Source organism: Dipodomys spectabilis, unplaced genomic scaffold, assembly GCF_019054845.1.
Source record: "Dipodomys spectabilis isolate Male_0828 unplaced genomic scaffold, ASM1905484v1 ptg000043l, whole genome shotgun sequence".
Lineage (NCBI taxonomy): Eukaryota > Metazoa > Chordata > Mammalia > Rodentia > Heteromyidae > Dipodomys > Dipodomys spectabilis.
The window spans coordinates 16,507,178-16,530,226 of NW_024870720.1; the positions used below are offsets into that span (position 1 = coordinate 16,507,178).

General features: G+C 47.1%; 1 protein-coding gene across 1 annotated transcript in view; it reads left to right on the top strand.

Annotated features, from left to right (window-relative positions):
• Positions 1–23,049, top strand: part of Cracd (capping protein inhibiting regulator of actin dynamics) — a 108,302-nt gene that overhangs the window by 74,317 nt on the left and 10,936 nt on the right. Inside the window, exons 4-7 of the mRNA XM_042678455.1 lie at positions 6,254–6,389; positions 14,643–14,807; positions 17,856–17,924; positions 20,743–20,925. Of these exons, the coding sequence (XP_042534389.1) occupies positions 6,254–6,389; positions 14,643–14,807; positions 17,856–17,924; positions 20,743–20,925 (553 nt within the window). The remainder of the gene's footprint in view (positions 1–6,253; positions 6,390–14,642; positions 14,808–17,855; positions 17,925–20,742; positions 20,926–23,049) is intronic.

A 23,049-nucleotide genomic window follows, 5' to 3' on the forward strand; every position in this document is an offset into this window, starting at 1 on the left:
GAAGGATTTCTAAATGTGAACAAGCAAGTGTGCCACATGTTAAGACTTTCTGTTCTGTATAGTCTCCTAACCTAGTAGGCCCCTCACTTAGAGAAAAAACAGAGCACAGAGCCAGAGGGAAGATAGGGAAGAAAGAAGTGGGAAGACAGGTATTTTGTGGGAAATGCCAGTGAGTTTGGTGAGGGTTTTTTTGTTTGTTTTGTTTTGTTTTGTATTGTATTGTTGGTCATGAGGCTTGAACTCTGGGCTTGGGCGCTGTCCCTGAGCTCTTCAGTTCAAGGCTAGCACTCTACCACTTGAACCACAATGCCACTTGCAGTTTTCTGGTGGTTAATTCGAGATGAGTCTCACGGACTTTCCTGCCTGGGCTGGCTTTGAACCGTGATCCTCAGATCTCAGCCTCGGGCTGGGAAGGTGGCTCAGTGAGTGGTAGAGCGCTTGCCTTGCATGCCTGAGGCCCTGGGTTCGATTCCTCAGCACCCCATAAGCAAAAAGAAAAAGCCAGAAGTGGCGCTGTGGCTCAAGTGGTAGAGCGCTAGCCTTGAGCTGAAGAGTTGAGGGACAGTGCCCAGGCCCAGAGATCAGGTCCCATGACTAGACCAAAAAAAAAAAAAAAACAGATCTCAGCCTCCTGAGTAGCTAGGATTACAGGCATGAGCCACTGGTGCCTGGCATGAGTTTGGTTTTATTCGCATTGAATTTGCAATAGAGAGTCAGGCAGCCAAGCCACAGAGTTCACTATGTAATTAGAAAATAGAGTTATTAAAGATACTGCCGTCTAAATAAGAAAGTTGTTTGCATGCCAATACAACAGAAAGTAACAGGATGAGAAAGACAACGTGGAAAGCCAGAACAGTAACTCAATCTGTTCCATTACTGATGGGGTGGAAAGATAACATAAAATTCAGAAGAAACTCATGGGAGGCAGACACAGAGGATCTTACCTTGAAAGAGAGCCTGTTTTTGCCTCAAAACAACAAAACAAAATGAACTAAACAACTTGTGGGTGGGGATGGGAGGGAAAAACTGGAAGAGAGCAAGGAAAAAAAGGATAATATGTAAAAAAAAATAAAATGTACTCATTACCTGACTTATGTAACTGTAACCCTTCTGTACATCACCTTTATAATAACAACATGAAAACTTAAAAAAAACAGTAACAACAAAAAAAGGACTGGGGCATAGCTCAAGTGTGACCACACTTGTCTAGCACTCATGAGATCTTTGATTCAATCCCCAACATGAAAAAAAGAAAGAAGAATTTAAGAGTCAGTAGCCAAGAATTCATCACCAGTAGCTCAGGCCTGTAATGTAATTCTAACCACTCACAAGGCTGAGATCTGAAGATCATGGTTTTAAGCTAGCCCAGGCAGAAAAGTTTGTGAAACTTTTATCTCCAGTTACTCAACAAAAAGCCCAGAAGTGGAGGTATGGCTCAAGTGGTAAATGCCAGCTTTGAGTCAAAAAGCCAAGCAAGAGTGGGAGGCTATGAGTTCAAGCCCCATACTGACACTTAGACACACACACACACACACACACACACACACACACACACACAGAGCAAGAGTAGAGGATAAGACAGAAAGGCTGGTCTTTCAAAGAAGCCTCTGCTTATGTTTTTAGAAGTGTAGCTTCTCTGTGATTACAATAATCTCAGTAACAATACCACAGCCAGGCCAGAGACACCGAATTGAGAATTCTGCTACCTCAGGCACCTGTGTTCTGTCCTCAGCCAGCTGATTGTCATTCAGGCCCCCTGAAAGTCCAGCTGTTGGTCTTTAAGCCCAAAGGGGCCATTTTGGGGTCCTCTTGAAGTCATGGCTGTCACTGTCCTCTGGGCTTATGAAAATGTCTTCAGGAATCAAGGTTGTTTGCCCTTCCTGAGTGAGTCCCTCTTCTTTCTAGAGCTCGCTTTTACTGAAGAGGCTTTGCATCCCACTTCTAATCCTATTCAACTTAAAATGGCAATTAAGTGACTGTGTTGATGACATAAAAAGATTGAGGACTTTAAAAGTCTAGGGCTGGGGAGGGCTTTTACACAGCTCTTGCCATGACAGGATGCCTGTGCACACACCCAGCTTCAGAAGAGAAGGCTCCACAGCAAAGCCTGCTTCTTACATTCCACCAGCAGAAGACAAAACCAAGGCCAAGACCAAGGGCAGGTTGTGGCTAGCAGTCCAGAGGCCTCTCTTCTTGGCACACTCATAGAAGAAGGAAGTAGGGGAGAAGTAGGGAAGCCCAATTCAAAATAGGTTGTGAAAGGCTTTTAGATGTCAAGAAGAAAGAGGTCCAAGATGAAGTCTACTAATGTACAATTGGTGGTCAATTGTCCCTCCATCTCCCAGTCATGTCTGAGGTCCCCAGCTGGTTAGGGACAATCATCCTCCAGATTCCTTGCTCACTGAATGTGGCTTCAAGCTGCGGAACATCAGGCAGCCTCTACCACCCTACCTCAGCTCCCCTCAGGAATGGGAGACTCTCTGTTCCAGACATATTTAGAACTGTCACATAACCACGATTGGTTAAGGTTTCATATTACATAAATGGCCAAGGAGTTGCTGTTAATTTGCATTATGTAAATGAAATGACTTACAAGAGAGCATTCATTTGTGTAGCTAATAAGGCATTCTCCTCCATTGTTTCTACTCAGTGCTTTAAAGCAAAACAAAAACTAGCCTGGCATGGTGGTATACACCTACAGTCCCAGCACTAAAGAGCCACAACCAGGAGGATCAAGAATTTGAGGCTAGTCTGGGTCCATATAGCAAATTGGAGGCAAGCTTTAGCTACATAGTGAAACCCTATCATATGTGTGTGTATATGTGTGTGTGTGTGTGTGCGTATGAAGAAAAAGATACAAATACTTTTGAGCCCTGCTGAAGTCAGTCCTCTTAGGAGCAATATAAATGTGTATCATAGGGTAAGAACTTAATAAATATCAACAGTTACTTAATTATGTCTGCTTCTGGATGCTATCAAGTCACTTGAGGCAAATCAGTGTTTCCTCCCAGCACAATTTAATTCAGGTCGAATATTCTAAGAACGACATGCATCCTTGAAGGTGTCACCTGGCTGCTGAAGCACCAGACAGGTGCAGTGACATGTGGAGAAAAGAACCCCTTGAGCTGAGCCAAATCTCCTGCACCTTGTTCCACTCCTATGATCTAGTTGGCTTTTGGCGCGAGATAAGAGAACAAAACTTCTGGTGCTGGCTGAGAAGGCAGCGAGCTGTTGGGCATCTACCAGAGCACAATCAGAGCCTTTGGAGCACGGGGTGGCTGCCACTGCCATGGTTTCAGAGAGTAAGATCTGAGAGAGGAGAGGAGCCTAGAAGAATGAATTCAAATCTAGACCATGATTTTCTGGGTGTGTGTGTGTGTCTGGGTGTGTGTGTGCATGCGCGTGTGCCATGTGTGCCAGTCTTGGTCAGTCAAGGCCTGGGTGCTGTCCCTGAGCTATTTTACTCGAGGCCACAGCTCATTTCTAGCTATTTGCTGTTTAACTGGTTTGAAGCCAGCCTAGGAAGGAAAACCCTTGAGCCTCATATCTCTAGTTAACAACCAAAAAGCCAAAGTGGAGTGCTAGCTTTGATAAAAAGTGTAAGGACTAGCCGGGCGCCGGTGGCTCACGCCTGCAATCCTAGCTACTCAGGAGGCTGAGATCTGAGGATCGCCGTTCAAAGCCAGCCTGGGCAGGAAAGTCCGTGAGACTCTTATCTCCAATAAACCACTAGAAAACCGGAAGTGGCACTGTGGCTCAAGTGGTAGAGCGCTCACTTTGAGCTGAAGAGCACAGGGACAGTGACCAAGCCTAGAGTTCATCGACCAAAAAAAAAAAAGGTGCAAGGACATTGCTTAAACCCTGAGTTCAAGCTCCAGGACTAGCGTACACATGCACAAAACTCACAAAACTCATCTCAATTAATGGCTGGATGCAGTGGTACCTGCCTGCCATCCCCAGTGTTACTGGAAAATACAAGGAGGATCACAGTCTAAACTGGTCTGAGAATAAAGTGAAAGCATTCATTGAAAATAGACTATGCAAAAAGGGCCTGGAGACATGGCTCAAGGGCCTGCCTAGCAAGCTCGAGACCCCAAGTTCAATCTCCTCTAACACCAAAGAAAAGAAGAGGGGAGGGGAGGGAAAGGAAGGGGAAGGGAAGGCAAGGAAAGGAAGGGGAGGGGAAGGGAGGGAAGGAAGGAAAGAAGGAAGAAAGCAGAGGAGGGGATAGAGGGGAAAAGGGGAAGAAGGGGAGGATGAGGAGGGGAGAGGAAAAGAGAGGGGAGGGGGGAGGGAAAGGAGGGTAGTCACAAATAGTGGCATGTGCCTGTAATGTCAGCACTCAGGAAGTGGCAGGAGGAGGATTATGAGGTCAGCCTGGGCTACATAGCAAGACCCCAAGTCTAGATAGATGTGTCTGAAGAGAAAAGCAAGACCCTATTCAAAAAGCAAAAGCAATGTCTCACTAGACACTATGTTGAAAATGAACGCTACAACTTGTGGATGTGGGTGGGAGGGAAGACTGAGAGCAAGGGCGGGGGTAACATTGTCCAAAAAGAAATGTACTCCATACCTAACTTATGTAGCTGTACATCACCCTTTATAATTACATGGGAAAAGCAAAAAGGATTCACCTGGTAGAGCACCTTCCTAGCAAGCAAAAACCCCTGAGTTCATATCCCAGAACCACCAACACACACACACACACACACACACACACACACACACACACATACACACAACCCAGACTGGGTGCTGGTGGCTCACACCTGTAATCTAGCTACTCGGAAGGCTAAAATCTGAGGCTCGTGGTTTTAAACCAGCCTAAGTAGGAAAGTCCATGTGACTTTTAGCTCCCATTAATCACCCAAAAGAAAAAAAAGCAGGAAGTAAAGCTATGACTCAAGTGGTAGAGTGCTAGTTTTGAGCAAAAATGGTTAGGCCCTGAGTTCAAGCCTTAGCACCAGCACACACGTACATACATACACACAGCATAGCCAGGGGAAAAGGGGAGTGTAGGTGAGTGGACATGATCAGCGTGCTCTGCATCTGTCTGGAAATGTCACCATGAGCCCTCCTCATTTGCATAATTTTGTTTTAATAAGACTATACAGTGTAGGGGGAAAACAATATCCAGGCCTGGAGATGTAGCTCTGTGGTAGAGTATTTGCCTAGTAGGCGCAAAGCCCTGGATTCTATCCCCAGCACTGGAGGAAAAAAAAAAGTGAAAATTCAAAATCTGAAAAATACTTTTGAAATGAAGAACTCAACAGATGGGTTTTTCACATACATTTTTTCCCCTTACCATACACTAGTATAGAAGGAAGAAAACAAGGAAGCCTACCTGTTTGAGGGTCCGTTACTGTTCTAGCATCAGCACTCTAGCTTGCGTCACCGGCTTACCATCACCAGCTTCCAGCACCTGAACAACTGGATTCAAACTACATCCAACCCATAGCAGTTGATCCTTATATGATAACTACACAGAAGGCATTCATCAAGGACAAGCCTACTTCCCTGAATTCCTCCATTGGTGGTCCCTGTCTATTCTAATTCTCTCAGAGTCCTTGCTTAAGACACAAAAGCTTTCCAATTTGATTGTAATATGAGAGAAACTCTGGCCTCTTATGGATTTGCAAATTACTTAATTTTAAAAAAAAAAACGGGATGGTGAGACTTTCTGGGACACAACTGGTTGGGCCAACTCCTCTGGGCAGGGCTTTGTCCACTTGAAAGTGTTCAGCAACTTCTGTCCTAAATTTGGACAAATCTATAACCATCTTTAAGTTCTCCCAGCAGGTGATTCTCAGCCATGTTTCCCACCCCCTGTGTACCCATTGGCAGGAAGGGCCGCAATATGGGAAGAGCTCCCTAGATGACACAGAGAACGTAGGTAGAACCAGCGCCAGGGGCTCACACCTGTAATCCTAGCTACTCAGGAGAATGAGATGTAAGGATCATGGTTCAAAGCCAGCCCAGCCAGGAAAGTCCTTGAGACTCCAATTAACCATTCGAAAAACCAGAAGTAGAGTTGTGGCACAAAGTGGTAGAGTACTGGCCTTGAGCAAAAGAGCTCAAGACAGCGTCTAGGCCCCAAGTTCAAGTCCCACCACTGACACACACACACACACACACACACACACACACACACTCACACACGGGTAGAGTCCCTCAAGTTAAGAAGAACAGAAAACTGAGTTGCCAAAAGAAATGTATCATCCTAATACAATAAAACACATGCTTTGCATTCCAGGTCCTTCAACTATTCTATGGGCACCCGGGCTTTTTCCCATGACAGTATCTTTATCCCTGATGGGGGAGCAGAAAGTGAGCAGACAGTTCAAGCAATGTCACAGGACAACATCCTGGGCAAAGTCAAAACTCTTCAGGTAAGACAGCTTGAGCCCGGAGGGGCGGGGCCTGGCGGGGGAGGGAGGGGGAAGAGTCCCAGCCATTCCGTGAGTAATATGGACAGGAGGGGCCCCGACTGGCTCCTGGGGAGATCCTTTAGTCTGGCAGAACCTCTCACAGTTCTCTGGAAGCGACCTGGCCCCTGGCGAGAGGCCTGCACTCTGCCCACCTGCATGACGGTGCCTTCCTTTCCTCTCAAATGTTACTGGGTGTGGGAAGAAGCACCTGGCTTGGGGCTTGCATGGAGGACAGAGCTCCTAACCAGTACGCCAGCCCGATCGGTGATCGGGCAGCCTGGTGCAGGTTCACAGTCCTGGTCTCCAACGCCAGACAGCCAACATGGAGATCCTTTTTCCTGCTGTGCCTCTGTATGTGGCTCCCAGCCATGTCATCTCAGAGGCCCTTCACCAATCCCCTCCTGCTCACGCCGCAGTGTGGGTAGTTTTCCTACCCAACATTGACTCGGCTGGTGACTGCCTAACAAGGAAAATAGAACAAAGCAATCCTTTACTTAGTGTGAGTAAAATAACAGGGAAAACAGGAGGAGTAGGGCCACTTGGGGTCTGGCTACCTAGGTTCCACCCAGTGTTTGGGAGAATTCCTTCACTGGAGAGCAATGTCTAAGCCAGCGCTTCTATGGCAGGGGAGGAGGGGGGAGGAGGGAGGTCTCCCCAGATCTTGAACAGAACACTCGGGGATGATGAGCCCTCTACAATAATGAATGAGTGAATGAATGAATGGCCCAGGTAGTTACCAATATAGTGATGCATGTGCTCAAAAGAAATCACCCACTTTCTTGAGATAATCTTTGCTTTCTACTAAGCAATAACCTGTTGGTAAGCATATGGCAAATAGGGAAGCAGCAAACACCCTGGCACCACACCCAAACTTACGCAGGGCTTTATGCCAGCACCCACCACTGGCCAGGGCCATGGTTCTACCTTCAGAGCCAGCCCATGCTGCCCTGCACAGCCTAGCTTTCCTGAGCAGGCCGCTGTGTACTTGGTTCTAGCTAGCTATGCCCTTCCACTGGGTTTGGGCTCTGGAAAAGAGAACGATGGCTCACTTCCTATAGGTTGCTGCAGATGGCCAAGGAAAATCTGGTCTTTTGATTCCTGGCATATCATTCCCAGTAGGTTCCAAACCTCTGGCTTATCCTATCATTATTTTTCTCAAAGGAGTGACGTGCAGAATCCTGTCCATGAAATAGCACTATTATAGAAGTATTATTCTGGAAGTGCTGTAAAAATAGATGGCAGCATGTTATCTTAAATGACATACACTCTGGCACATCACATGACATGCTATTCCAAAAATTGGAGTTAATAGTTGTAAAGCATAAGTCATTGTGCAGTGTTGAAAAATACAGAAACTTGAGAAAAATCTAAGTATTGTGCCAGGTGCCAGTGGTGCACACCTGTAGTCCTAGCTACTCGGGTAGCTAGGATCTGAAGGACTGTAGGTCAAAGCCAGGCCTGACAGAAGAGTCTGAGAGACTCTAATGAGCCAATAAAAAATGCAGCTGCAGCTGTGACTCAAATCATGATTTTAACTAATCTGATTTCATAATTCATGAACTGTGGAACAATTAACTTCCCTGAAGCAACAATTCTGTTCACACAGAAAGAAAAGCATGGAAAGAGAGCAGAATAACGGTTTGAGGACTCTTACTTTTTGACAGTTTCTACTCACACAGGGTCTGCCTCAGTTTACCTCTGCTGCGTGGATTCACAAGCTTTCCTTTCAGCTCAACAGTGATATTAAAAAAAAAATAGAAAAGGCTTTGCTCTCCAAGGAGGGAAATGGGGGACCATTATAATAGCAAATATAAATTTTGGAGTGACCTGAGATATAATTGTATCACCCCCAAAAGCCTGTGTGTGCTTTATTTTTCAGTCGACTGAGCAGTATGCTCCTGGTAAGTGGTAGAGCGCCAGTCCCATCCTGAACTTGCATGAATGCTTTGCATTTTTCCACCACCACGTTATGCTGGTGTTGATGCTTAGTAAGCAGCATAAACGACCGCCCCTCGTCCACTCCAGCATGGAATGAGATGGTTTAGCCGTGTCTGAGGCATGTGTGTTTGTATGTCTGGGATTGTCTTTGTGTATATGTGTGTATTTTTTTTTAAGGGAAAAGGAATCAATAACACTTATTTGACAAGAAAGATCCTGGATAACTGATTAGCCACTATCCCAAAGATCTTTTGAATTTCTACCTGAATGACATTTAAGGGTCTAAAAAGCCATTTACAGTATTACTTAAGAAACTGCCCAGCCCTTGGAGCCCTTGGACACCCACAGAAAGGCGGCTGTTAATGCCTGCCCCTTGTGTCCGCATGGAGTCATTGCACCTGCAGTATTGGCTAATGGAATACAACCCAAATCAGCTTGCCTTGTCCCCAATTACCTGGATCTACCACCTGCCAAACTTTCTGTAGCAAACAGATCTTTCTAAATAAAATGCACATGTATTGTTTCTGGTTATAAAAAATGTGCAAAGCAAGAACCAGTTTTGAATATACCAGACTCTAAGACTCTATGTAAGAAATCAGTTGCTCTGTGAGCAGTAGGATGAAGACCATGTGAATGCATGAAGGAATTCATAAAATAGGAAGCACAAGCTGGGTCTCCACCACCCCTGGCTATGTGGCCCTGGGGGAAGTCATTTAACCCCTGATACTCCCAGTCCCCACCTGAACAGCAGGGATGCATTATGACGGGGAATCTGGGGTCTGAGGTCTGTGATCTGGGTGAAGTCGCCGGGCACCTACTACGGCACTGGTGGCTTCACAAGCTTTGCATTTGGGCTGCAGTAAGTTTGCCATTGCCTTCAGCTTTCCAGAAGCACGGGGCAAGGAGGATGCCTGTTCATTTGAGATCAGAGCAGACAGTGATGATAAAACTCAGGGGCAGCACATTTGAGGCCACAGGTGAATTTTTTGGGGGGGTCCGGTCGTGGGGCCTGAACTCTGGGCCTGGGCGCTGTCCCTCAGCTCTTCAGCTCAAGGCTAGCACTCTACCACTTGAGCCACAGCGCCACTTCCAGCTTTTTTCATTTTGCTTATGTGGTGCTGAGGAATCGAACCCAGGGCCTCAGGCATGTAAGGCAAACGCTCTATCACTGAGCCATCTTCCCAGCCCCACAGGTGAATTTTTTAGAGTTATACACCACACCTTTATCAGCGAAATGTTTAGATTATTTCTTAACCACAGTTCTTGGGTCTAAGAGGAAAACCTCTATCCTGGGTAGCTAGCGAGTCCAACTGAGCTAGACTTCACCTAAAAATACCAAAAGTATTCACGTTTCTCTGAGAGCAGGCATCTTTAAATGGGTATGCTGCTTGCTTCTTTCTTTACAAATTGCTTTCACCATAGAAATATGTACAGTTCTCACAAGAAGACAGCCACTTTCTTTTTTTTTCCCTTGGCTTTACTCTTAAAGATATGGGCTGAAGAATGGCTGTGAAAAAATCTGGGAAGTTCTAGATATTGGCAATGTGAAAGCTGCAGAATATGATGTGTTTGGCATTTTCCACACCATAGGAACCCACTTCATGAATATGGATGAGCATTCCTGTAATATCGTTCTCCGACATTCCATATTGCAACAAAATGGCCCAATGTGAATGAATAAAATATAGTTCCTTTCAGTCCACATTCCAGTCTCAACAGTAATGCCATTCATAGCCACCAGCAGCACAGACTGTCAGTATATGCACAAATCTCCACTCTTTCCTGGTTATAATTGCAGTGCGTATAAAGACAAGTATTTATTTATTTAAATGTATATTTGTATATAAATGTATATATAAATACATAAAATCCAGTTCCCTTCCCCGCTCTTCCTGTTCCAGAGAGACAGAGGGGGGGGGGGGAGTGTTAGTTTCTCTCTCTAAACTTAAGGGCCAGCCTAATTTTCAGTAGTTGTTCACTTATACTTACAGTCATGATAATGCTTGGAGAGAGGCTAAATTGATTTTTTTAAAGCCATATGTATCCATGTCTTTTGAATTCAAGTGACACCTGAGATTGCCAGGTAGATTTTAGCAGTAATCTTTCCATTGTTGACATGTCTCACAAAATGTCACAACAGTCCAGTCTCCTTTGGAAGCTGTAGGAGGAGGCGTTTGGAGAAGGAACCTGGGGGGGGGGGGCACATAAGTGGCTGGGGAAGAGTCTGGGCTTGGGTACCAAAAGACCAGTGGCCATGGCCCTGGAACCTAAGTCCTGGGCTCCTCCCAGCTCTCATACTGACAGCTGCAGGGCCTGCGTGTGAGAATAGTCCTTTGTCTGGACACAGACTCACCCTACTGCTTCCTCATTCCAGCCACCACACCCCTCTGGCTCTCAGCCTCCCCTTCCCACTCCCCCAGCCCTCAGCCCCAATCTGGTCTCCCTAGGGGATTCCAAAGCAGCCTCTGTGGTAGAGTGTACATTTTCAGACTCCACGGTAACCGCATTGTGCTGCTTTTGCCAGGAGGAACATACATGTCACATCAATCAGCCCTTTGACAAGCACGCGGTACACTCCCCCCCTTCCTGTCCTCTTTGTTCCCTCTGTCCCCCAGATGTCATAATGGCACTCACGCCTTCTCCCCTTTCTTCCCTGTGCATTTCCTCTCCCTCCTCGACTTCATCCCTGCCTCTTCCCACACCCCTGTCCATCTTCCAGCAGTGAGATTTCCCTCCACAGCGCTCATGACATCTCTGGGCGCTGTTTCTGGCTAGACTGTGACTGTATTTGGCCACCTTCGTTTTTGTCTCTTGAAGTATCAGGATGGGTCTGTGTTCTAAAACAAGCCCCACGGCAGGGAAAATATCAGCCTATTTGTTCTTTTTTTTTTTTTTTTTTTGCCATGAAGACAAAAATCTTAATACAATGGCAGTAGAAGATGAGCCAGCACGTGTGTTAGGAATTATTCTTTCCATTGGCAGTATAAAGAATGCCATCTTCTTGGCGGGCCAGTGGATGCCACAGGACAGCAAGGAGGAGGAATGGAGGAGGAGGAATGGAGGAATGGAGGAGGAGGAATAGATTCGAGCGCCCTACAGCACAGTAGGGCAGCTAGTGTTGACAATGATTGCACATTGCAAAACAGCTTGAAAAGAAACCTTATCACAGTCGCAGCACAGACAGCTGAGAACTGTTCCAGATGGCGGGACAGGCTGCCAAGCACCCACATGGGATCCTGACACGCTCTATGCAGGCGCTGAAGCAGCACACTGGTCTCTAGTAATTCACGCACTCTGGAGGCCAAGGTAGGGGGATGGCGAGTAACTGGCTAGCCTGGGGTAAACAGTGAAGTTTTGTCTCAAAAAAAAAAATCAGCTGGATGCCAGTGGCTCATGCCGGTAATCCTAGCTACTCAGGAGGCTGAGATCTGAGGATCGCGGTTCAAAGCCAGCCCGGGAAGGAAAGTTCATGAGACTCTTATCTCCAATAAACTGCTAGAAAACCGGAAGTGGTGGTGTGGCTCAAGCGGTAGAGTGCTCGTCTTGAGCTGAAGAGCACAAGGCAGCACCCAAGCCCAGAGTTCAAGCCCCACGACAAAAAAAAAAAAAAAAAATCAAGAAAAGCACTGGGTGCTGGTGGCTCACACTTGTAGTCCTAGCCACTTAGGAAGCTGAGATCTGAGGATCACAGTTCAAAGCCAGCCCAGAAAAGGAAAATCCATGAGAACTATTATCTCCTGTTAATCACCAGAAAATTGGAAGTGGCATTGTGGCCAAAGGTAGAGTGCTAGCCTTGAGCAAAAAAGCTCAGGGACAGCGCCCAAGCCCTGAGTTCCAGCCCCATGACCAACAAAAAGAAAGAAAAGAAGGAAGGAAGGAAGGAAGGAAAAAATCAAGAAAAGAGGAAAGAGGAAGGGAGGGAAGGAGGAAAGGAAGAGGGAGGAAAGAAAAGGAGGGAGGGAGGAAAGGAAAGGAGGGAGGGAGAGGCTGGCCTGCTGGCTCAGAGCTCAGTCATTTTGGATCACTGGCAGATTCTACCATCAGGAAGTCTCTCCAGTCCAGGGGGGCTGAGGCCAGTTTGCAGTTCCTGGCCACCATTCCCCGGGGCAGGCTGGGCTGGCAGATCTTCTGCCTAGGTTTCCCACCCCTCCCCACAGGGCAGCAGTGAGCTGGACCTGTGGCTACGTGACTCCATGTCCTCCTGTCTGACTCCATTGGCTGTTCTAACTGTGCCTGCTTATTGACCTGCTTAGAGTAGATACTAACTGCTGCTTCCTGCTGCACCTGTTTCTGGAAGACACCCCTTTTTCAGCACCCTCCACCCTTGGGGCTGCTGAAGCTGTCCTTCCCTGGCTGACCACGGGCTTTGGATGTGCGCTCCCCTCCTGCGGAACTGAGCCAGGCGCAGACTGGGATCCCAGCGTATGGAGTGCCGGCCCTTGCCTTGACATGCTCCTGACTTGGCATGTGGGGGTCCCGCAAGGTGGGGGAGTGGGGAAAGCATCTCTGGCTCATCTCTGTCATGTGTCTGCAGTCTCACTACCCACCAGGCCAAGGCTGATGGGAAGCAGGGACCAAGCAGGGGAGATCTGGGGAGATTTGGTTCCGTGGCGTTCTAAGGGGGAATTCTGCCAGGGAACTCCAGATGCATTAAACATGCTGCATCATCTTTTTATGTAATTGCCCTGCAGGGAGGAAGTGCAACATCAGATTTATGAGGGCCACTGAAGCGCATTCAAGTAACCCTGGGTGTGATTTTGCAGGGCCTGAGCTCAGATTCCTTTGGGGTCACTCATTCCTTCCACAAGCGTGGGACACTCATCTGCTGGCACTACAGTGGGTTAGAGTAGTTTGCTAAGGGTCTCTGGAAGTGCATAGGATTAAACATGAGCCTGATTAAAGATGAAGAGCAACTCATCTCTGGAGGCTTATAGAACCAGTGAAACCCAGGTACCAGCGTCTAGAGAACTGGTGCTGAGCGGGGGGTGCGTTTACCACACCTCAGGAGACATGGGGCAAGCGGGAGATCATTTTCCTTTTCGAATCCTGCCCTTGCCTCGTTCCCAACTCTATTCACCTTTCAATTTCTACACGTTTTTCTTCCCTTCTGCTGCAGCCTTCCAGCTGCCACTTCTCACTAGAAATCAGTTGAGCCTCGGTCCTTATTCTCTAACTTGTCTTGATGCTCTGTTTCAAGATGGGTAGAGGCGGGGCACAGATGTCTCATGCTTGTAAACCTAGCTATTCAGGGGGCTGAGATCTGAGGATCAAGGTTCAGAGCCAGCCCGGGCAGGCAAGTCCATGAGAGCCTTATCTCTGATTAATCCATCAACGCCAGGAAGTAGAAGGTGGCTCAAGTGGCAAAGTGCTAGCCTTGAGAAGGATCCAAGTGAGATCAAGGCCCAGTACTGGCCTGTGCATTTATGCACACACACATGCATGCGTGTGCACACACACACACACATTATAAAGAAGTCCAGATTGTTCTCTTCCCTTGTGTGACTCCAGCATTAACTGGGAAAGACTCGCTGGCCCTGACTCTCTTCCCCTTGCCACTTTCACTGTGGCTGTGCCCTGCTGGACCTGAGGGTCCACTGGGGGCTGGTGGGAAGGTGGCAGAAGTATAAGGATTCCTGGGAGAAGCATCTAGAAGGAGCCAGAGTGCTCCCGTGCAGCATCCAGCCTGTAACTGCCGTGTAACTGTCTTCCCTACAGTGTTTTTGTACTTTCAAAAGACTTTTTTCAATATTTAGATTACTCAGAAATCAAAATCCCAGGTGGCTCATGCCTGTCATCCTAGCTACTCAGGAAGCTGAGATCTGAGGCTCACTGTTCAAAGCCAGCCCAGCAGGAAAGTCTTTGAGACTCTTCTCTCCAGTGAATCACCAAAGAGCTGGAAGTGGAGCTATGGCTCCAGTGGTCCAGTGCTAGACTTGAGCAAAGAAGTTCAAGGATTGTGCCCAAGCCATGAGTTTAAGACCCATTATTCACACACACACACACACAGAATTTTTAAAAACCACACGTTCTAATTTTGGCCATGAAATAGACTCCCCGAATCTATTGGAAAATGGCAGCATTTCCATGCAAGAGATAGCTGATGACAAAGGTCCAGGCTTAAAGATGGACGGCCCCTCCCTGGCGCAGCAGGGTGTCGGGAGAGCTGCCGCTGCCCTGGCCACGCCTCAGTGCCCCCTAGCTATGCTGCAGAACCTGCCTGGGGACCGGGGCCTGCCTTGCTGCTTCAGAACCTCTTTCTCTTGTGTTTCTCCCCAGCGACAGTTGGGCAAGAATATCAAGTTTGGGCAGCGGCCATCCAATGCCATTCCTATGAAGAAGGCTGGCAGTGGAGAAGCTGGCTCAGAAGAGGACTTGTTTCTGACCAGTCCCATGGAAATTGTCACTCAGCAGGACGCTGTCCTCTCAGATTCGGAGAACAAAGTAAGTCTCCTCCAGGGATTGACTTGATGACTCAAAGCCAGGGCTGGAGGCTGCTCAGGGACGGGGGTGTCTGATGAGCCTGAGGGGGTACTGATGAGCAGTAGAGGGGATAAGGTGGGGGAAGGGCTTCTGATGAGAAACCCAGGGCTGAGAATACTTCTTAGGCAAGTGTGCTGGCCCGGGTCCAATGAGGAGAGGACAGGAAAGGAGAAGGAACAGGGCCTTTGCACATGCTGTTGTCAGTAACTTCCACATACCCCTCAAGGCTCGGGCTGTGCCCACCTCGTCTGGGAAAGGCCAAGCTCGCCTTTTTTCCAGCGACATTGTCTCCCTTTGGTGTGTCCTCATCACTCGCACATGGAAGCCCTCGTGCGTGTAACGGATTCTTTCCTGTCTTTAAATGCTGAGTCTTGCAGAGAGATGGGGCCTCACACATCTGTGTGTCTCCGGGAGGGAGCCAAGGCCTGCTTTGTAACACAGAATCGCTCCTTGTCATAGTGGACTGGGAAATGAAACAAAGAAAAGCAGAGGGACTCAGTGAGACAGAGCCCACCCCACCAGCCAGCTCCACCTTGGGGTGGAGAGCAGTCACATTCTAGACCTTGCTGCCCAAATGGGATCAGTGGATGCTTTCACTTATTTATTTATTTCTTGTAGTGCTGATAGTTGAACCCAAGGGCTCACGATAGATCCGTGATAGATGGGTGCCTGCCACTTTTGCTTATCTTTTGTTTTTGAGATTGAGTCTCACTAATTTTGCCTAGGCTGACCTCAAACCATGACCCTCCTACATATGCCTCCCGAGTAGCCGGGGTTATAGGTGTATGTCACCATACCCAGCTCTGGTGATACTTTTGCGGAACTATCTTGAGCATATCCTCAATTAAGAGTTCTTCTAGCAGCAAAAGGGATGTTCTCAGGCTGTTTGTGGGAAAGGAACAAAAGTCCTACCAATAGCTAAAGACAAAGATTCTGCAGGTAAGGGATGGCTTTTCAAGTGTTAGAAAGACAGAGAGAGAGAGAAGGATGGAGAGAGGGAAGGAGAGATAGAGAAGGGCAGGAGAGAGAAGGGGAAAGAAGGAAGGGAGGGAGGAAGGGGAGGGAGGAAGGAAGGAAGGGAAGGAAGGGGGGAAGAAGGAAACATTTTCTTGACATTATCAATGTGCCTGAAATTTTGGTTGGTGCTGTTCAAACAAGCATGCCTCAGAAGAAATCATGTGAGTTATCAGCTAATCTGGTTATAAAGAAAGTAAGACGGTACAGAGCAAAGAGAGGAAGGGAAGGGGACCGTCTACCCCACTTAGTGTCTCTGCCAGGCCTGACTGATGGCCCTCCACAGGCAGCCCCCACCCTCTGTGGGTAGCAGGCAGTGCTTCTGATCTCCTCGGAAGGGAGCGCTGTGGCCTGGGGAAAGAGACAGGCTCTTTGATCCACAGACCTTGACTTAGATGTGGGAGTTATGGAGACAAGCAAGATTTGCCACCGGCCAACTCCAAGTAGCTCACGCCATACACAGACCAACGTGTAGGCAACTATGATGGATGCAGATCAAGAAACTTAAGGTAGTGCCAAGGAGAGTCACTTAGTGGGAGGTTTAGGTGTAGGGTTGGGAAGAGGCAGAGGGCTGAGTGAGAACAGAGGGCCCGAAGGGACGGAGCTCATCCAGAGAGGACCAGGAAGCTGGCCAGTGTGGCTGGGCGGAGGCTGGGAAGAGCCGGTGACAAAGGCAGATGGAGCTGAGAATGGGGAAAGGGAGGCATTCTATGCTGAGACAGCCAGGAGCCTCGGAGTCATTTTCTGCATAGAAGTCACAGTCGGGTCTGTGTGTTCTACACGTCGTTCTGTGGTGTGTAGAGGGGACTGTGGTACAGCAAGCTGACTTGGTGGCACTGGAAGGAAAGATAAGAAATGGCACCACCAGGCAATAGTGGCTCACACTTGAAATCCTAACAACTCAGGAGGCTGAGATCTGAGGATCAAAGTTAAAAGCTAGCCTGGACGTAAAGGTCTATGATACTCTTATTTGCAATTAATCAGCAAAAAGCACAGAAGTGGACGTGTAGCTCAAGCAAAAAAAGCTGAGGGAGAGCTGAGGTAAGAGCCAAGGCCTGGAGTCCAAGCTCCAGGACTAGCACAAAAAGAAGGAAGAAAGAAGGGAGGGAAGGAGGGTGGGAGGGAAAGAGGGAGGGAGGGAGGGAGGGAGGAAGAGAGAGAGAGAGAGAGAGAAAGTGTGACAACTCAAGATTTAGGGTTTAGGGTTAGGGCAGGGAGTGTGGCTTAGTGGTAGAGTGCTTGCCTAGCATGCATGAAGCCCTGGGTTCGATTCCTCAGTACCACATACACAGAAAAAGCCAGAAGTGGCACTGTGGCTCAAGTGGTAGTGTATTAGTCTTGAACAAAAAGAAGTTTAGGGACAGTGCTCAGGCCCTGAGTTCAAGCCCCAGGACTAGCAAAAAGAGAAAGAAAGAAAGGAGGGAAGGAAGGAAGGAAGGAGAGAGAAAAAGAGGGAGAAAGAAAGAGAGAGAAAAGAAGGAAGGAAGGAAGGAAGGTAGGAAGGAAGGAAGGAAGATTTGAGGTTTATTAGGACGTCCAGTTGGGGGTGGGGGCAGGAATACAAGGGGGGACCCCAATGCATGCATGAGACATAGATTTGTGAATCTTGAACCTTTCTCTGACATTCTGTGTTTTTAGACCCTTCCTACTCTTTCACATTGTCTTCCTCTGCGTGTGGCAACTTCTCACCCATTGCTCAAAGAGAGGTTTGGCAGGGAAAGGGCGGAAGGCAGCCAATGAGGCCCCAAACCCAAGGCAGGCGCCCCATGTGAAATTCAGCCCTGTTTCCCGGGTACAGTGGCCGCTGAGCAGCCCCTTAGCCATGGAGAGAACCACAAGGACTGTGGCTGGTGTGTCCCCCTTGCTGGCACCGTCCCCAGCATGCCTGTGCGGCCTGTGGGGTGGCTGCACCCATGTGGAGGACAGGGCACATCTGGTTCTTTGCCCACCATTTCCTGTGCCTGCCTTTGACTTTCACACTCTCCGCTGTTGCAGTCCAGCCATCCGCCCGGCTCTCCGAGTCCTCTGAACCTCCCTGGGTACGGAAGTGAAATGGAAGACAAGGTAACAGGATCCCAACTTCTTCGCGGAGCTTCCTTCCTTTTCCTTTCCGTTTGCTTCCTCATTTTCTGTTCCTCGGTGTTGGCTTCCTGTGTCATTCCTTCCACATGCAACCAGTAGCACAAGTGCTTCCTTGACAACACAACTGCTAGAACTGAAGCTGGCTCTGAAAAATAGCCAGGAAAAAGAAAATAAATAAATAAGAAAAAGGGCATTCCAAAATACCTGATGGTACGTATGTATAAGGAGGGGTCCTTTGGTCTTAGAGACATTGAGAAACCAACTATGAAAAAACCCAACCAATATCTATCTATCTATCATCTATCTATCTATCTATCTATCTATCTATCTATCTATCTATCTATCTATCTATCTATCTGTCTATGTCATCTATCTGTCTCTCGGTATCTTGGCAGTAATGAGGATTGAACTCAAGGTCTGCTGTCAGGCAGGCCCTTACCTCCGACCTCTGTTTGCATTGGCTATTTTCAAGGTAGCATTTTGCTTTATGCCCAGGCAGGCCTGGACTGTGAGTCTCCTATTTGTGCTTCCCTATGTGGTTGAGGGCGACAGGTGCCCACAGTTATACTTACAATGAAATAACAAACAGATGTGTTATCTGGGATAACAGACTTGCATCGCCACTTCCAACCAATAGTTGAGATCAAGTTTCCTGAATTTCTTTCTGACCAGGCAGGCCTTGAACGTTCATCCTTCTATCTCTACATCCCAGGGAGCTAGGATTACAGCCTGAAGCCACCATGCCCAGCTAGCAAGATAACTACGCAGATACTACATACATATATATACAAATATAGATGTATGCACACAGTAGTATAAAGTTATATATATAGTTTTATGTATATATAGTTTTTTATATAACATGGAAATGTTACATATATGTAACATATACACACATATATATGTGTATGCACACACATGAATATATAGCATTTTTATGTCACATTTAAACTTTAAGTTTTCCCGCAGCCTAGAGTTGGTACCTCCTCCCTTAGGACTACTCAAGCAGGAGCTCACCTACTCTGATGGGGACCTCTCATCTCTTCTCAACAATAGCTCAGAATTGACACCCATTGTAAAAGTAACCATACATAAATGAGAAGAAAGCTTAAGGCTAGAAGTATTTTTCAGTACTTCTTGCCATCAATTCCTGTGTACCAGATGTCCATTTTGCTCTTGGAGCTAGCTTGCTCTTTTATCATTGCAAGTCAAACCCTTTGACTAAACCTCATTCACTCCACCTGAATGTGGGCCTGTCTGGCTCGGCCCTGGGCTGTGGACTTATATGTAGGGCTGAGAGCGCCCCCTGCTGCATGTTGGCTTGGAGGAGCAGGAGGCCTTTCTCACTCCTCTAAATTCTCTATACTTTCAGGCGTTCATCCTACCATCTCATGCATCATTGTGGACTCTTACTCAGGTTGTCCTGCGGTCACCCTAATCTTTTGCACTGTGAGTGGTTGGTTAGTCTGAAGCTGTGGCTTTTGAATGATTGCACCTGCACTCCAGAACTGTGGACTGTTCTGTAGTTCATTGTTTGAGGAATAGCACCTGCCCCTTGGGTACATTTTTGCCACTCATTTACCCCCCCCCCCCCAGGGCCCTTCTTTTTTCTTTTAGCTTTTGGTGACTCCATACTATGTAACTTTAGAGTGACAAACATTCTTTTTGAGATGCCATCTCCATATGTAGCTAGGCTGCCCTTGAACTTCAACCCTTTGCCTTAGCCTCCTGGGATTACAGGCACGAACAGTTTCAACTGGCCCAAAATATTTTTTTTTTTTACTGATTATGAAAGTCAGATACTAAGCATAGAGATTATATTATTCCTTCAACAAATAGGGATTGAACACTTATCAACTGAAGTTTGCTACTTGGGCATAAAAGAGACTGATACAAAGTTAAGAAGATAACTTCTCGCCTCATAGGAACTTGGTCCTTTGTAGGAGATAAGCATGTAACCATGTCTGAGAGGTACTAATTATTTTAGGCTTTGTGGTCACATGACTGCAACTGTACTGTTCTCCTTCATGCTATTCTTCCTTTGTGGCACAAAATCAGCCAAGTTGGTGGGCCCGGATGTGGGCACCAAAGCATGTTGTGCTCAGGCTTTGTTGCTTATCATTCAGAGTTAGAAACCTAGTCCTGGAAAGGCTTTTTTTTTTTCAGTCATGGGTCTTGAATTCGAGTCTTTAACACTATCCCTGAGCTTTTGTGCTCAAGGCAAGTGCTCTACCATTTTGAGCCACAGTTCCACTTCTGGATTTCAGGTGGTTAATTGGAGATAAAGAGTCACAGACTTTTCTGCCTGGGCTGGCTTCCAATTGCAGTCCTCAGATCTCAGCCTCCTAAGTAGCTAGGATTATAGACATAAGCCACCAGCACCTGGCTTTTAACTAAATTTTACAATGAATACGAGTAGATACCCTGGTACAGCCCCTTCCCATGGTACTGGAAATTGAAATCAGGGCCTTGAGCTTGCACCAAGCCTTTTTGCTTTAGTTTTTGTTTTTTTCCAGATAGAGTCTCATGCTTTTGTCCAGGATCATCAGCCTTGGACTAAAATCCTCCTACCCCGGCCTCCCGAGTAGCTGGGATTACAGCTATGAATCACCACTCCCAGCAACATCTTGTCTTTTGATTCCAAAACCAAGGTTTATTTCACTGTAGCAGTAAGCTCTTCTGCACTCTGGTGTTCCCTAGGACTGACCAAGTTTAGAGGCCAATATGTGCTACCATTCTGAGATTCCCTGTAGGCTGCTTTCTGCTCCAAACTGACTTTCTGTCTTAATCTGCACCATAGGTTGCTCCAATTAAACCTTCTCGTCCAAAAAGGCATTTCTCTTCTGCGGGTACCATTGAGAGTGTCAACCTCGACGCCATCCCCCTGGCCATCGCTCGTCTGGACAACAGTGCCGCCAAGCACAAACTGGCTGTTAAGCCAAAAAACCAGAGGGTGTCAAGGAAGCACAGGCGGCTTGCCCAGGTGTGTAATGCCCGTCCTGGCTGAGCAGACGTCCTTGCCTGCTGGACACTGATGTTACCAAGGGGGTTGGGGCTGGAATACAGACATCAAAGGATGTAGCTGTCTAGCCATGGGGAGCATAGACAGCACTGCTGTGGATGATCAGCTGTTTCCCTCCTATAGTCCTTCCTGTCTGCAGGCTGGTGAACTTCAGAGGGGAAGTCACCTGTGGGGCGCAGTGGGACCCAAATGCCTTGTGTTTGCATTGCAGAAGAATGATGGACTGGTGCAGTATTACTTAGTCAGAAGGTCTGCAGTCGGATTAGGCTGACTCACAGCTTCAGGGGACATTGCTGGAGCCACTCTCTGTTTTACTCATCTCCTCATGCTGGGCTATTAGTTTTATTGTTAATTCATAACGATAAGAAAAGGGAATGGAGGAATGACAAAGGAATGGGAGGGCAATACATAAAGATTTATTTAACTCCAGTCCTGGGGCTTGAACTCAGGACCTGGACTGTCCTTGAGTTTTTGTGCTCAAGGCTAGCACTCTACCATTTGAGCCACAGATCCACTTCTGTTTTTTTTTTTTTTGGTGGTTAATTGGAGATAAGTCTCACAGCTTTCCAGCCCAGGCTGGCTTCAAAGTTCAGTCCCCAGATCTCAGCCTCCTGAGTAGCAAGGAGTAGGCACAAGCCACTGGCAACCAGTAATTACATTTTTATTAAGTAGTTGTACAGAGGATTTGCCATCCCACAAATCAATTTACAAATACTATGGATCTTGATCTATGTCATCCCTTTCACCATTTACCTCCTTCCCTCCAACCCAACTACTCCTCTCATTTTTTTTTTTTTTGCTAGTCCTGGGGCTTGAACCCAGGGCCTTGGCTCTGTCCCTGGGCCTCTCTGTGCTCAAGGCTCTCTGTGCTGTATCGCTTGAGCCATAGCACCACTCCCTGCTTTTTCTGTTTATGTGGTACTAAGGAATTGAACCAGGACTTCATGCATACTAAGCAAGCTCTCCACCACTATGCCACATTCCCAGCCACAATTTTAATTTCATAGGATATGTACAGAACATTATGACTGTATCTTCCCACTCCTTCCTCTCTAAGATGAAGTTCTTGAACTTGGGCTTGAACTTAGGGCCTGGGCATTGTCTCTGAGGTTTTTTGTTTTGTTTTTTTGTGTTTTTTTTTTTTTGTTTTTTTTTTTTTTGCTCAAGACTAGCATTCTACCGCAGCTCCATTGCCAGATTTTAATTGGAAATGAGTCTCTCAGGTTTTGTCTGCCTGGGCTGGCTTCAATCTGCAATCCTCAGATTTCAGCCTCCTGAGTAGCTAGGATTAGGTTAAAATGAAGTTCTTTATCCAGCCCTTCCTTGCTTGTGAGTTGACCAGCACAGTACTCTCCTTACCTACAAGAACAAGCTCCATGACCCCTAGTGGACCCTCGAGGTACTTTTTTTCTATGCTGCTGATATAAATTAGCACAGAGATGAACAAAAACATTAAGAATTATAACAGTGTACTGTAATAAAAGTTATTTGAAACATATGAATTGCTTCTGGGAATATTGGGAAAATGGAGGAGAATGGAAAAGGAGTAGGCCGGACTTGATCACCAACAGGCGAGGACTATTTATTGAGGAACAGCGAGGGCATAGACCTTCCCATGGATTTGGAGGTTACGCAATAGAGCTGGGACAGGGACTGGATTTTAATGAGTCTGAGCAAGGAGGCAGATTAATGAGAAAGCCACCAGGCCAAGGGAGGGTGGGGGTTTTGCATTTGGGCCCACAATGAGAAGTTTACAGCTGGGCTTAAGTGGAAGTTGGCACATCAAGCAAGTTCACACATACCTGGGATTTCGCCTGGCATCTGTTTGTGACTGGGACAATAGGGTCAGTCCTTCATAAAATGATTGGGCCAAGAGTGGAGCAGCAAGTCCTTCATATAGGATCTCTGGATCCATAAAAAGAATTGGGCTGAGAAGGGAGTAACATGGAGTTATGAGAATGAAGCAGGTTCCTATACAAAGCAGATTCCCATCAAATATAATATTTGGTTGTGCTTGGGTAATAACTGAGAGAAGGAAATCTCAGTCAGGAGAGGGGTTGCTAGAGTGCTAGATGCAGCCCCTGA